Source organism: Etheostoma spectabile, chromosome 4 (assembly GCF_008692095.1).
Source record: "Etheostoma spectabile isolate EspeVRDwgs_2016 chromosome 4, UIUC_Espe_1.0, whole genome shotgun sequence".
In the NCBI taxonomy this organism is placed as follows: Eukaryota; Metazoa; Chordata; class Actinopteri; order Perciformes; family Percidae; genus Etheostoma; species Etheostoma spectabile.
The window spans coordinates 17,739,064-17,752,577 of NC_045736.1; the positions used below are offsets into that span (position 1 = coordinate 17,739,064).

General features: G+C 36.6%; 1 protein-coding gene across 1 annotated transcript; it reads left to right on the forward strand.

The window, feature by feature from the left end:
• The first annotated feature begins 406 nt into the window (after positions 1–406).
• On the forward strand, positions 407–9,727 carry LOC116687570 (cAMP-dependent protein kinase type II-alpha regulatory subunit). Its single transcript, XM_032513038.1, has 20 exons — positions 407–574; positions 674–792; positions 1,697–1,789; positions 1,898–2,025; positions 2,110–2,200; positions 2,339–2,456; positions 3,329–3,401; positions 3,489–3,598; positions 4,028–4,152; positions 4,652–4,710; positions 5,897–6,162; positions 6,593–6,628; positions 6,711–6,850; positions 7,434–7,540; positions 7,644–7,797; positions 7,894–7,995; positions 8,124–8,198; positions 8,308–8,373; positions 8,946–9,084; positions 9,471–9,727. Exons 2-20 carry the CDS (start codon positions 688–690, stop codon positions 9,593–9,595), a joined length of 2,112 nt encoding a protein of 703 aa, XP_032368929.1. The 5' UTR covers positions 407–574; positions 674–687; the 3' UTR covers positions 9,596–9,727.
• The last annotated feature ends 3,787 nt before the right edge of the window (positions 9,728–13,514 follow it).

The window sequence follows — 13,514 nt, forward strand, 5'->3', positions numbered from 1 at the left end:
TGACAAAGATGGTGTTTTTTTGTGTAGTGGACTCATTTTATTTTTAGTATCTTTATTTTGTCTGTATGTAAAGATTGTTAATTGTTTTGCAAACTTCATATTATATAACAATTCTACACCCTCTTTTTCCGCTTCTTCTTCTTCTTCTAATTATAGACCAATGGATACAAAAAAAATATATAGTAACAACTGATCTATGGAATTACATTTTCATATAAACAGAGATTTTACAAACTCTATTTTGTAAACACACATCAGTAACGTTGATTTTAGATTAAAAAATAATTAACATATTATATTATGTAATTTATGTGGGTCTGTATATTTCTATCTGTAAACTTTATTTATTTATTTGTTTATTTATTTATTCAATTTTCAACCAAAAGTTGACAGTTTCCCCCCGGACGCCAAACGGAGACGTACCAGTGTACGGCTGTGTCGCAGTCAACCCCGACCGGTTGAATAAGTGGGTGAAAGGTCGTAAAAACCTATGGGTCTAACAGTCAACGGTGACAGCAGCACACACATACACCTCACAGAAATAGCTACCTCACAGAAACACCGTCGATCACAGGTTACGTTATTTCTTGTCTTTTTTTTTAATTTTTCAGTGTGTTTGACTTCATTTCCGGTGTCTGTTTCATTCAGTCTGTTGTGGTTTTTCTCCCAACAGAGCCGAAAGTAAAAATGTCCAAACAGCAGCAGCAGATCAGTCCGATGAAGAACTTCTTCGCCGGAGGATTTGGTGGCATTTGTCTCGTCTTCGCAGGACATCCACTCGACACTATTAAGGTGATTATTAGAGCTCAGAGGAACCTTAGGCTGATAACGTCTGTAACGTTACCTTTGACCCACATTCACTCTGTCATGATCCCACTCACCGCTGGCCTTTTGCACACACAGAGATCTCACCTTAATGCAGGAATATTGCCATCCATAATTACAGTACTAGACCTACAGTAATTAGTTCAGTACTCTTTAATAGAGCTACACTAATCAATCAGCCAATTGGCCAATAATATCTTATGGGAGATGTATTGGTGTTGGTGTATACTGTACATACCTGGAAAAAATGCAGTTCAGCATTGCCAAAGAAGTATTTGAGGTAATATCAAACAACTTTTGTCATGTTTGTTTTATGTCCTTCGCAGTTCACACAATGGTAACAAGCAGTAAACACACATAGTATAGCCCCTTACAAACCACAGTTGCCTATTTACTCATCCAGCAAGCACAGAGCAATTGATTGGGAGTTGTGTTTCTGGCCACCAGATAAATTCAGTCCAGCATTTACGCTTTAAACGTTGAGACAATGGAGTAGAAGTGCTGCTGGGTATTTGTGGTAATCACATACAGGTGCTCGCTGTATCCATCAGGTGTACTGTGCTTGCTATTCCATCTCGTAAATGGCCCATTGCATGAGTGGGATATGGTCTCACAAAAAATAGAAATACTATCAAAAATTGTAATTGAATTTATTTAAGACAATATCCCACCAATGCAATGAGTCCTTCACAAGAAGGACTATTTTAATTCTATTATTAGATTTATTTACAGTCACCCATCCGAAAGGTGTCAGATGGTGTTGAGGTTACCATTTCTTTATGGACCTGGCTTTCATCGTGCACAAAGTGGGGTCCAAACTGCTGCCGCTGTGATGCTTGATTTTTTGTGTGCGTCCTCTTTTCTCTCTCAGGTGCGTCTACAGACTCAGCCCAAACCCAAACCTGGAGAGAGCCTCCTTTATGCTGGGACCATTGATTGTTGTAAAAAGACCTTAGCCAAAGAGGTGAGGATGCATGCTGCCTTAATGTCTGGGATATATTAAATAAAATATTGTTAAAACTGTCTTTTCTCCCTCATGCTGATGTTTCCTTGTCATCTTCCTCCCTCACAGGGTGTTAAAGGGCTCTATAGAGGCATGGCGGCCCCCATCATCGGTGTCACACCCATGTTTGCTGTGTGTTTCTTTGGATTTGGACTGGGAAAGAAACTACAGCAGAGAACCCCTGATGATATTCTTACGTAGGTGATTGCTTTGGCATAAGTGGTTGTACTGTTTATTCAACAGTTTCAAATGCTAATGCGTACGTACATTATCTCCCGCAGGTATCCACAGCTGTTTGCTGCAGGGATGTTGTCTGGTGTGTTCACCACGGTCATCATGGCTCCTGGAGAGCGAATCAAATGCCTCCTGCAGGTCAGAGGTCATGTGTTTGTACAGAAATACAGGATCCACTCACTGTTTCCTCAGGACTGAATAATAGTAGCTTCAACATGGCAAAATGAAATGACAGTGAGTGTAAAATAATGTGTGTGTGTGTTTCTTTGAGTGCAGATCCAGGCAGCAGGAGGGGAGGTGAAGTATGCAGGCCCTATGGACTGTGTCAAACAGCTGTACAGAGAGTTTGGGATCAGAGGAATCTACAAAGGCACCGCTCTGACTCTCATGAGAGGTGCTGCTTTACTCTGAAAGATCCTAAACCTGAGCCCGGAAGTCCCAATTTGCTTTTAAAAGGGATGGGTTTGGATTTTTTAAGGGGGTTTTTTAGGAGGTACTTGCCCCTAGTCGGGGTACAGTAGATGCCGGCCACGCCCCCATTTTGGGGAAAGAAAGAACAGCAGCAAAACCGTTTTTAATGAGGCTGTGGGAAGGGGCAGCGGCAACAAAAATTTGACCAAAAAAAAGAATCGGGTTTAGTGACATTTTTTAGAATATTTTCCCCCCTTTTTATTTCCCGTCGGGCAGATGTTGTTTTGGCCATAAAATTTTACCAGGTTTTTGGGAAACTTATAAAAAATGGAGGGGTTTTATATAACATAAAAGGGGGTGATATATAAATTTTTTACCACCCTTTTTTTTTAACAATTTTTTGTAACCTTTGATTAAGTTTAATTTTATTTCAAAAAGTTTTATCATTTTTTTGTCTACCCTTTTCTGGGGTTGTTCAGAATCGAAATACTTATGATCCCCAAAAAGGGAATCTGTTTTCAGTTTGCAAGAAGTATATAAATATCAAGGAGAATAAAATAAAAAAGAAATATAAGGGTTGGTATGACGGTTTTGACAATTTTAAAGGTTTTCTTTTGAAGTATTTAAATTTTAAAGGGGGTTGAAAGGTAAACGAAATAATAACAATCCCACATCATTTAAAATGGTGGTTTTTTGTATTAAAAAAAATTCAATCAAACCCCTATTTTCAGCGAAGATTAAAGTATTGTTTTTTACTACAACATTACTTTTAGGGATTGATCAATTCAGTGTAACTATATTTTGTATGTTATGGAGGTGAAGGTGTGTCCCTCTTTTTTTGTTTTTGTCACTCAGATGTCCCAGCAAGTGGGATGTACTTCACCTCCTACGAGTGGTTGAAGAACCTCCTAACACCAGCAGGAAAAAGGTGAATATTTGTCCCAGTATTTATAACTGTCTGTTTGATTGTACAAAATTCATCTGACTAGCTGAGCCTGTTGGTTTCTCCCTGCAGCCATAACGATCTCAGCATTCCCAGTGTGCTGTTTGCTGGAGGGATGGCCGGGATCTTTAACTGGGCAGTCGCAATTCCAGCCGACGTACTCAAGTCTCGTTTCCAAACAGGTTTGTTTGTAGATTCAACACTTTAAGGCTAAAATAAAAGTTTCAGTATGTATTATACAGTATATAATAGTATGTATATACTGCATATTCAGTCAAACATGTGCTGCTTTTACTATTACTAAAACGGTCTTACCTAAACGTAGAATACTGACATAGCCAATAAAAAGTTATGTGTTTAGTGCCTATGGTGAGTCTCCATCATCCAGGTAGTATGATATCTAGAAGTACTTTGTCAGTTCAAACTAGGTTTAATGGAGAGGTAGGATATTCCTAGAAATGTATCAGTCAGGAGAACCAAAGAAGCCTCTTGATGAGTTATGACACACCTCTAAGAATTAAACAAGTCTAGTTACTTACTACTTCATGAAAAACGTCTTCACTTTTGTCCATATTGCTGAAGATGACTTTTTCTTTGTGGCTGTCCCGCAGCTCCTGAAGGAAAATATCCCAACGGTTTTCGGGACGTTCTGCGGGAGCTGGTCAGAGAAGAGGGCGTGGGCTCTCTGTATAAGGGCTTCAATGCTGTCATGCTTAGAGCTTTCCCCGCAAACGCGGTGAGTTCACTTTACTTATTTTTCTGTTTCAGTAAAGGGCTCACAAGAGCTAAACGGTACATTTGGACAACAAGTTGTGTTCAATTTGAGAAGTTCAAGGATAAAGACGCTGTGGTCATATTTATGTCCTGCAACGAAAATAAATCATGCCATTAGTAGCAGTAGGACATGGTAAATACTGGAAAGTAACATGTATCACTTAGATATAGATTGGATTTAGTCCAATCATAACACAGATCTATAGTGACAGGGTCAAGGGATGATCTGTGTCTTAAGACCAAAAAAATAAAAGTGTACTGTACAGCTCAAACAATTGATTAATTAATCAACTGACTTATCTCTTAATCAACTCTTATCTGACATTTAATAGACCAAAGAAAACAACAATAAATTAATTTTGTACATTTTTGTCAAAGAAAACCAAAAGTTCTGTTATTTATTCAATCAATATGCTACACAAGCTAAATAGCTTTGTCTGTGTGTATATTGTTGTTTTCAGGCTTGTTTCTTAGGATTTGAGCTCGCAATGAAGTTCCTGAACTGGTTAGCACCCAACCTGTGATGAAGACTCAGCATTGTCTCGTATGTGAATCCCAGGAACAGAACTGTTTTAACACAACGCAGTTATTAGCAGCACGTGAACACACACACACACACACACACACACACACACACACACACACACACACACACACACACACACACACACACACACACAGAATCACAAAGAGATTTTTAAAATGTTTCCAACAATGTGCTTATATATCTTTAAGACCTCATAGTACTGTAGAGCATTTGGATGATTCAGAACTGTGTAGGATTCAGAGCAGAGAGGCTGCGATGACTCGGTGCCAGTGTGCGCGTACACACACACACGCACACACACACACAAACACACAGTCAAATGTTCTCACTCCTTTTTGTTTTACTTGATTTCTGAAATTGTGTTAATTTTAAATAAGGAGTGAAGTGAACATGTGTGCCTTACCTTTTGTTATCTGCAAGCAGGTGTACATGTCAGGGAAAAGGTGCATTATGTTGTACTGTGTGTGTTCAGTTACTCAGCAATACATGCCCTTCTCACTGTCTGCTTCCTGTGAGGTCACCCCTCACTCAGTGACCACCGACGCTAGCTACACTTTCTGTTTGTGTTAATGTGAAACTATAAGAGTAGTCATCAATAATGAATGATTGAACAACATATGAATGTCAACATGTAAATAAACAGAATCCATATTTAGAAATTAGTTGTGCACTGTTTTTCTAAATTATCTTTTTATTTGGATTTATTATCATAAATCGTAGAAGCTTTGACTGTCCATGCTTTAAAAAAAATATGCATTTTAATAAAACTGCCACAAATGATAAACTGAGTGATGATTATAGTATGAGAAATAATAAAATACACTGAGCTCAGTAAGTAGAACCAGATTTTTTTATCTCTTCCTCTCGCTCTCTCAAATCATCAAGTTCTGTGTCGTAATCCATCGGACAGCCTTTAATTATATCTGATGTGAAAAGTTCTGGTCAATACTTTCCGGCAGGCAGTGCTAAATAAAGAAATCAATAAGCTGCTGAAATGTTAGAGTGGGACGAGAGGAGGAGGAGTCAGTTTGCTCCTGGGATGATGATGGTCCGAACAGAAGTATGTTTATCAAACCTGTGGGACAAGCTGATGCTTAGGTTTGATATTTAGATTTAGGGTTAATCGGAACTATCAAACTCCAACTCGTGACCTCTGAACCTGGACGATGAGTAATGTGGAGATACCAGCTGGTTTGAAAGAGCTGCTGCAGGGATACACTGTGGAGGTCCTTCGCCGCAGGCCGCCAAACTTGGTTGAATTTGCGGTGCAGCATTTTACACAAATTTTGCAGGGCCAAAGAAACAACCAAAGAGCCAAGAAACACAGCGCCAAACCCGCATGTAAAGGAGTGACCTTTGAAACAAAGTCAAATAAGCCCAAAAAGGATCATGAAGAGGAGGACGAGGAGGAGGATGACACTGTTAGTGAGTATCATTACATCATCTTGTTTGTTTTCTGCTCTTTGTTCTCCAAATGAAAGCTAACTTCAAGAAATTCCATTTTGTAGAGGTTTCACAACCCTAAAGCTTTATAGTGTCAAAATCACACAAAGGACATGGAGAAACTGTACATGGACCGATGTTTGAAATCTCCCAAAAAATGTTGCATTGATTGTCGCATCACAATCAACATCCATGTGAACAAAAAGTCGATAGAAAACGGCCACTCCACCTACAACTAGCAGAACTCATGATACAAATCAACACTCACTGACTCAAGATTTTCAGCATGCATATTAAAACACAAAAGAGAACATTCTGTAACAATACAGAATGCTGAGCTTCTTTATGCTTCAATAGACTTGTGAAATCTAGTCTAATATAGACACCTCTCTCTCTCTCTCTCTCTCTGCAGAGTCCACCACCAGCAAATACAATCGCAGAGTTTCAGGTCAGTAACTGGAACAATATGTGTGATCAATATTAATCCCCGTTGACCACGGTACAGTTTTCATTCGATTGTCCCGCTGCAGTTTGTGCAGAGGCGTACAACCCTGATGACGATGAGGACGATGACACAGAGCCTCGAGTTGTGTATCCCAAAACGGACGAGCAGCGTCGCAGACTTCAGGATGCGTGCAAAGACATATTACTGTTTAAAACCCTGGATCAGGTACAACACTGATTGGCCTTTTGATGACAATGACTTTTTTTATTTATTAGACAAAATTTGAATATCAAGTTTATGTTTTACAGACACGCACGCACACAAACAGGGGCAATGTGAGTGTAATGTATAAAAAGGTCAGACTGTAGTTTAGTCTGGCTGCTGACAGTGTCCTCACTAAGACCACATCACTCCAATTCTCCCGATTTTCACACTGGCTTCCTTTGTGTCAAAAAAAAAAATGGTTGCTGATGCTCTGCTTACGGTCTCCAAAATAAAACATGGAGAAGCAGCGCTCAGGTTTTATGCTCCACGCATCTGGAACAAACTGTTTCAACTCTTTTTAGATCAAGGCTGAAGACTTTTCAGTTTGCCGCTGCCTTTTAATAAGTAAAAGTGGGGAATGTTTATTCATATCTAGCACTGCACTGTAGCTGTACCACAACTTTTCTTCTCCTGTCTGTTCTGTTGTACTACATTTTATCTTCTATTTTAACAACCTTTATAGCTCATACCTTTATATTCTGTTTCATGTAATGCATTTGGAAGGTGTTATACAAACACATTTTCCCCACCTTATGTCCTCCAGGAGCAGTTCTCTGAGGTTTTGGACGGCATGTTCGAGGTGTTGGTCAAACCTCAGGAGCACATCATAAACCAAGGAGACGATGGCGATAATTTCTATGTCATAGAGAGGTGAGTGAGGATTTTACAATTGTTTTTATAATGTTATTACTTGATGACATTTTGTCAGTCTTATAAAGACTTCTACTCCCCGACTCTGTTATGTCCTCTCCAGGGGTGTGTATGATATTTTTGTGCAGAAAGACGGTGTGAGTGTGTGCGTCGGAAAGTATGACAACAAGGGCAGTTTTGGTGAGCTGGCTCTCATGTACAACACGCCGCGGGCTGCCACAATCACTGCAACACAGGAAGGTGCCCTGTGGGGCCTGGTGAGTCCCACAAAACATGATGATCTTGAAAAAAGTAGAATTTAAGCTAAAATAAAAACCAAACAAAAGTTTCTTTTTTGATGATTTGTCTTTCAGGATCGAGCCACATTTCACAGACTAATTGTTAGAAATAATGCAAAGAAGAAGAGGGTGTATGAGGCCTTCATTGAGTGTGTTCCTCTTCTGAAGTCTCTTGAGGTTTGTTTAGAAACACAAACTCTACACAAACAAGATAATTGTAGAATAGGTGGATGTTTGGTCACCTTACACTTCAGGTTTGTCCGCATTGTATTTGTTGTCATCATGCTTCATTTTCTTTTCACAAGCTCTCTGAGAGAATGAAGATTGTAGATGTTTTGGGAGCACATGTGTTCAAAGATGGAGAGCGCATAATACTGCAGGTACAGTGTTGGGAGATTTTTTGGCTGTATCTTTGGCCGCCTGTTGTTTTAATTAAAAACAGGTTAGACCTAATAAATGTGGTGTTTCTGATGCTTTTTGGACCTGCAGGGGGACGAGGCCGACTGTTTCTACATTGTGGAATCAGGAGAGGTGAAGATAATGATAAAAAGCAAAGTGAGTGTGTCCAACATTACAACAGAATCAGTTTAGTTGCCTCTTCAAAAATGATTATGACTATTCACCCTCTTTATCTGTGAATTGGATTGCTAGCATTTGCCATTTAGGAGATTGTAGGGCAGCACAATAAGAGGAAATGATCTTATTGCGCTTATTTTGACTGATGTTGCAATTGCGATAAGTTTCACGATATTGGAGGGAATGGTCATTTTTGTATCATTATTCTCATTTTCATTGAAAAATATTAAAATCTAAAAAATGAAAATCATTAATAGTGTGATTGTTATGAGAATCTGTACAAAACAAAGATGTTTTCATTAGTCAGTAGGATACGATAGTTGGACATATATTTTGCCTCTAACAAAAAATTGGGCTTCACCTGCAATATTGCACCCCCCCCCCCCTATAATTTAGATATTGCAGTCCTCCATATAGCGATTTTGATAAAGTTGCGATTAATTGTGCAGCCCTAGCCCTAACAGAATAGTTTAGTGTTTATGTCTGGGAATATGTGATGTTAATGTACTAAATGACTGCAGGACTCACAGGTTCCTTTATGTCTGTTCCAGACAAAGGCAGGCCTCCAGGAGAACATGGAGGTCGAGGTGGCTCGCTGCTCTAGAGGGCAGTATTTTGGGGAGCTGGCACTGGTCACCAACAAACCTCGTGCAGCATCAGTTTACGCTGTCGGAGAAACCAAATGTTTAGGTAAGATGTCTGCTGTTTCACTGTGATTAAAACATTACAGACTGATCCTCGTGATTTAAATATCTTCCAAATAACAGTTTTAACATCCGTTTTGACATGTTATTGATCCTCAACAACAAAAGTTTTTATAACAAAACATGCCCCATCTGCTGAGTTTGTTGTGAACCCCAATAATGGCAAGACTTTTATTTATTTAGACTTTTATTTCAGGCTCTGTCTGTTACATGACCAAACATTTATCTTAATGAAAAATGATTTGTGCACCGATTTATATTGTTTTTAGACTTTTTTCACTACTTTCTGGGAAATTACTCCATCTGTTAGACAAGGAAACAGATTCCTGCAGTGGGATGACATCATCTTAATTTACTTTCTATTTCTTTCAGTAATTGACATCCAGGCTTTTGAGCGTTTGCTGGGACCCTGTATGGACATCATGAAGAGGAACATTTCCCAGTATGAAGACCAGCTGGTTGCACTTTTTGGCTCTAGTGTAGATTTAAAACACTAGGAAACGTAATTTAAAAATAAAGTAGTATTTTAGCACCAAAAGAATTTCCCCCTTGAGGTATATAGGGCTGCACAATATGAGGAAAATAAATAAACAGATATAAAAGTCTACTCAGCCTTGCACAGACTGTGACTTTGCACACCGTAAATTGACAATCAGAAATGCCTACAGCATGGACGCGGTTGATTTTGCCTCAAGAGTTAACACATGGATGTATTAAATACGTAGTTATTATATTCAAAGGTAAGATATGCTTGAGTATGCATAGTTGACAATATGGAATACAATAGAACATAAAATATATTGTGCAGTACCTACCTTGAGTAAATGTACATACAGCCTTGACTGTTATATTCAGATGTAACGTCTATGTATATTAATTGTTATTCCAAGTAAATGTCTGAGTCACATGGTCATTAAAATAAATACAATATATTTAGTTACTAATGATATAATTATATATTATACTAATATATTATATATATATAATTATAGTATTATAATATATTATATTTATAATATGTATATTATATTAATATATTAAGTTATATTTAATTATAATATATATATTATATATATATATATTATATCTTATAATATAATCATTATATATATATATATATTATTATATATATATATTTATATATATAATATATATATATATATATATATATATATATACATATATATATATATATATACTATATATATATATATTAATATATTATATATAATTATAATATATATATATATATATCATATATATATATATCATATATATATATATATTATATATATACATATATATATAATATACTATATATTATACAATATTATAATATATATATATATATATAATATAATATATAAATATATATCATATATATATACATAATATATATACATATAATATAATATACATATATATATATATACTATATATAATTAAATACATATATAATATATATATACATATAATATATATACATATATATACTATATATACATATATATATATAATATATATATATAATATAATATATATATAATATTATATATATATATATATATTATAATATTATATATATATATATATATATATATATAATAATATATTATTATATATATGTATATATTATATAATATATATTATATATATCAATATATATATTATACATATATATATATATATAATATACATATATATATTATTATATACATATTACTATATATATATATACATATATATATATATATATATATATATATATATATACAGCTCTGGAAAAATTAAGAGACCACTCCTTTATTTGTCTTAAATCAGTATCTCTACATGTATGGCAGCCATTCCACTCCAGTGGCTGTTAAATTCCAACACAGGCACACCTCATTCTACGTAATAAGGTGCTGATTAAGTGATCACCTAAGTCAAATCTTATTTAACGAGGAAAAGTATAAAAGCCACTGCTGTGGTCATCACTATCCTCTTGCAATAGGGCCTGCTGGATGGCAAAAACAGGGCTACTAAGACCACACAGGTAATCTAAACAAAAAAAGGAACAATTGACCATGCCAAAAGAGTTCAAAAGAAAAGTTTTGAGTGAGAAAAAGTTCAATTCTGGCTTTACTGGCAGAAGGGTACAGTGAGCGTCAGGTTGCTTCCATCCTTAACATTTCAAAGACGGCAGTACATTAGAACAAGGTCAAGCAACAGACATTGGGGACAACAAAGCTACAGACTGGAAGAGGGCAAAAACGATTGTCCACTGACCGGGATGACCGCCAACTCATTCGCATGTCACTCAAAAACTGTACAATGACATCAAGTGATTTACAAAAAGAATGGCAAACAGCAACTGGGCTGAAGTGCACAGTAAGGACTGTGCAAAACAGGCTCCTAGAAGCAGGGCTGAAGATGTGCAAAGCCAGAAAAAAAGCCCTTCATCAATGAGAAGCAAAGACAAGCCAGGCTAAAGTTTGCAGTATTGGACCCTAGAGGACTGGAGTAAGGTCATCTTCTCTGATGAGTCAAATTTTCAGCTTTGCCCAACACCTGGTCATCTAAGGGTTAGACGGAGACCTGGAGAGGCCTACAAGCCACAGTGTCTGGCCCCCACTTTTAAATTTGGTGGAGGATCAGTGATGATCTGGGGGTGCTTCAGTAAGGCTGGAATTGGACAGATTTGTCTTTGTTAAGGACGAATGAATCAAGCATTGTACAAGGTTGTCCTGGAAGAAAACCTGATTCCCTCTGCTCTGACAATGTTCCCCAACTCTGAGGATTGGTTTTTCCAGCAGGACAACGCTCAATGCCACACAGCCAGGTCCATCAAGGTGTGGATGGAGGACCACCAGATCAAGACCCTGTCATGGCCAGCCCAATCTCAAGACCTGAACCCCATTGAAAACCTCTGGAATTTGATCAAGAGGAAGATGGATGGTCACAAGCCATCCAATAAAGCTGAGCTGCTTGAATTGTTGTGCCAGGAGTGGCATAACATCTCCCAACAGCAATGTGAAAGACTGGTGGAGAGCATGCCAAGACGCATGAAAGCTGTAATTAAAAATCAAGGTTATTCCACCAAGTATTGATTTCTGAAGTCTTCCTAAGTTAAAATATTAGTATTGTGTTGTTTAAGAATGAATGTGAACTCTTTTTTTTAGCATTTTTTTAGGTCTGAAAACAATGCATCTTTGTTGTTATTTTGACGAGTTTTCATTTTCTTAAAATAAATAATCTGAATAACAACATTTTTATTTGGAATTTAGAAGAAATGTTGTCAAAACATTTGTAGAATAAAACAAACATGTTTATTGTAATCAAACACATGCCTATAAATAGTAAAACCAGAAAAACTGATAATAATGCAGTGGTCTCTTAATTTTTTCCAGAGCTGTATTTATATATAATATTTTATATATATATATTTATATATATATTTATTTATTTATTTATATATATATATATATATTTATTTATATATATTTATTTATATATATTTATTTATTATATTTATATATATATTATATATATAATATTTATATATATTTATATTTATATATATATATTTTTTTTATATATATTTATATATATATTTATTTATATATATATATATTATTATATATATATATATATATATATATATATGTATATATATATTAAGATAATGCAGCAAAACCACAGATATCTTCTTTTTAGTCCATGCTTTCTAATTCTTTGTTGAAACGCCTACATTACCCGTAGTGCAACTTGACCACCAACAGCTCAGTTGGAGATTTAGGTGTTATCAACATGCCCAAGCTCGGAGTAGAGCCGCTGCTCCTTCGCGTCCAAAGGAGCCAGTTGAGGTGGTTTAGGCATCTGGTAAGGATGCCTCCCTAGGGAGGTGTTCCATGCACGTCCAGCTGGGAGGAGGCTCGGGGAAGACCCAGGACTAGGTGGAGGGATTGTATCTCCAACCTGGAATGGGAACGCCTTAGGATCCCCCAGTTGGAGCTGGTTAATGGGGCTCGGGAAAGGGAAGTTTGGGGTCGGTGGCGGTGTTTGCACTGCATGACCAATCGCAAACATCTACCAGAGCCACGTATTTTACATAAGAAGAGCAAACTATAATTCTACGTAAATATGTAGAACTCACACACAGTTTTACAGGCAAAATCCAATAGTCGCTGCTTCATAGAACAGGAAGGAAAGCTGGCAAAAAAGCCAACGCTGGTAATGCGTAAATCACAACGCTTATTAATATCACTTCTGTCAGTCACAAGATCTGACCATAATTACACGTAACCTTTCCAACAACTAAAGCCTTTTATTTGAGTTGCAACCCTGGCAGTGGGAAGTGATCTGAGAGCAAATAAAAAATATTAAAACCTACAGTAATTGCAACCCATGTGCTCATTGGCAACACATGGCTCAAGA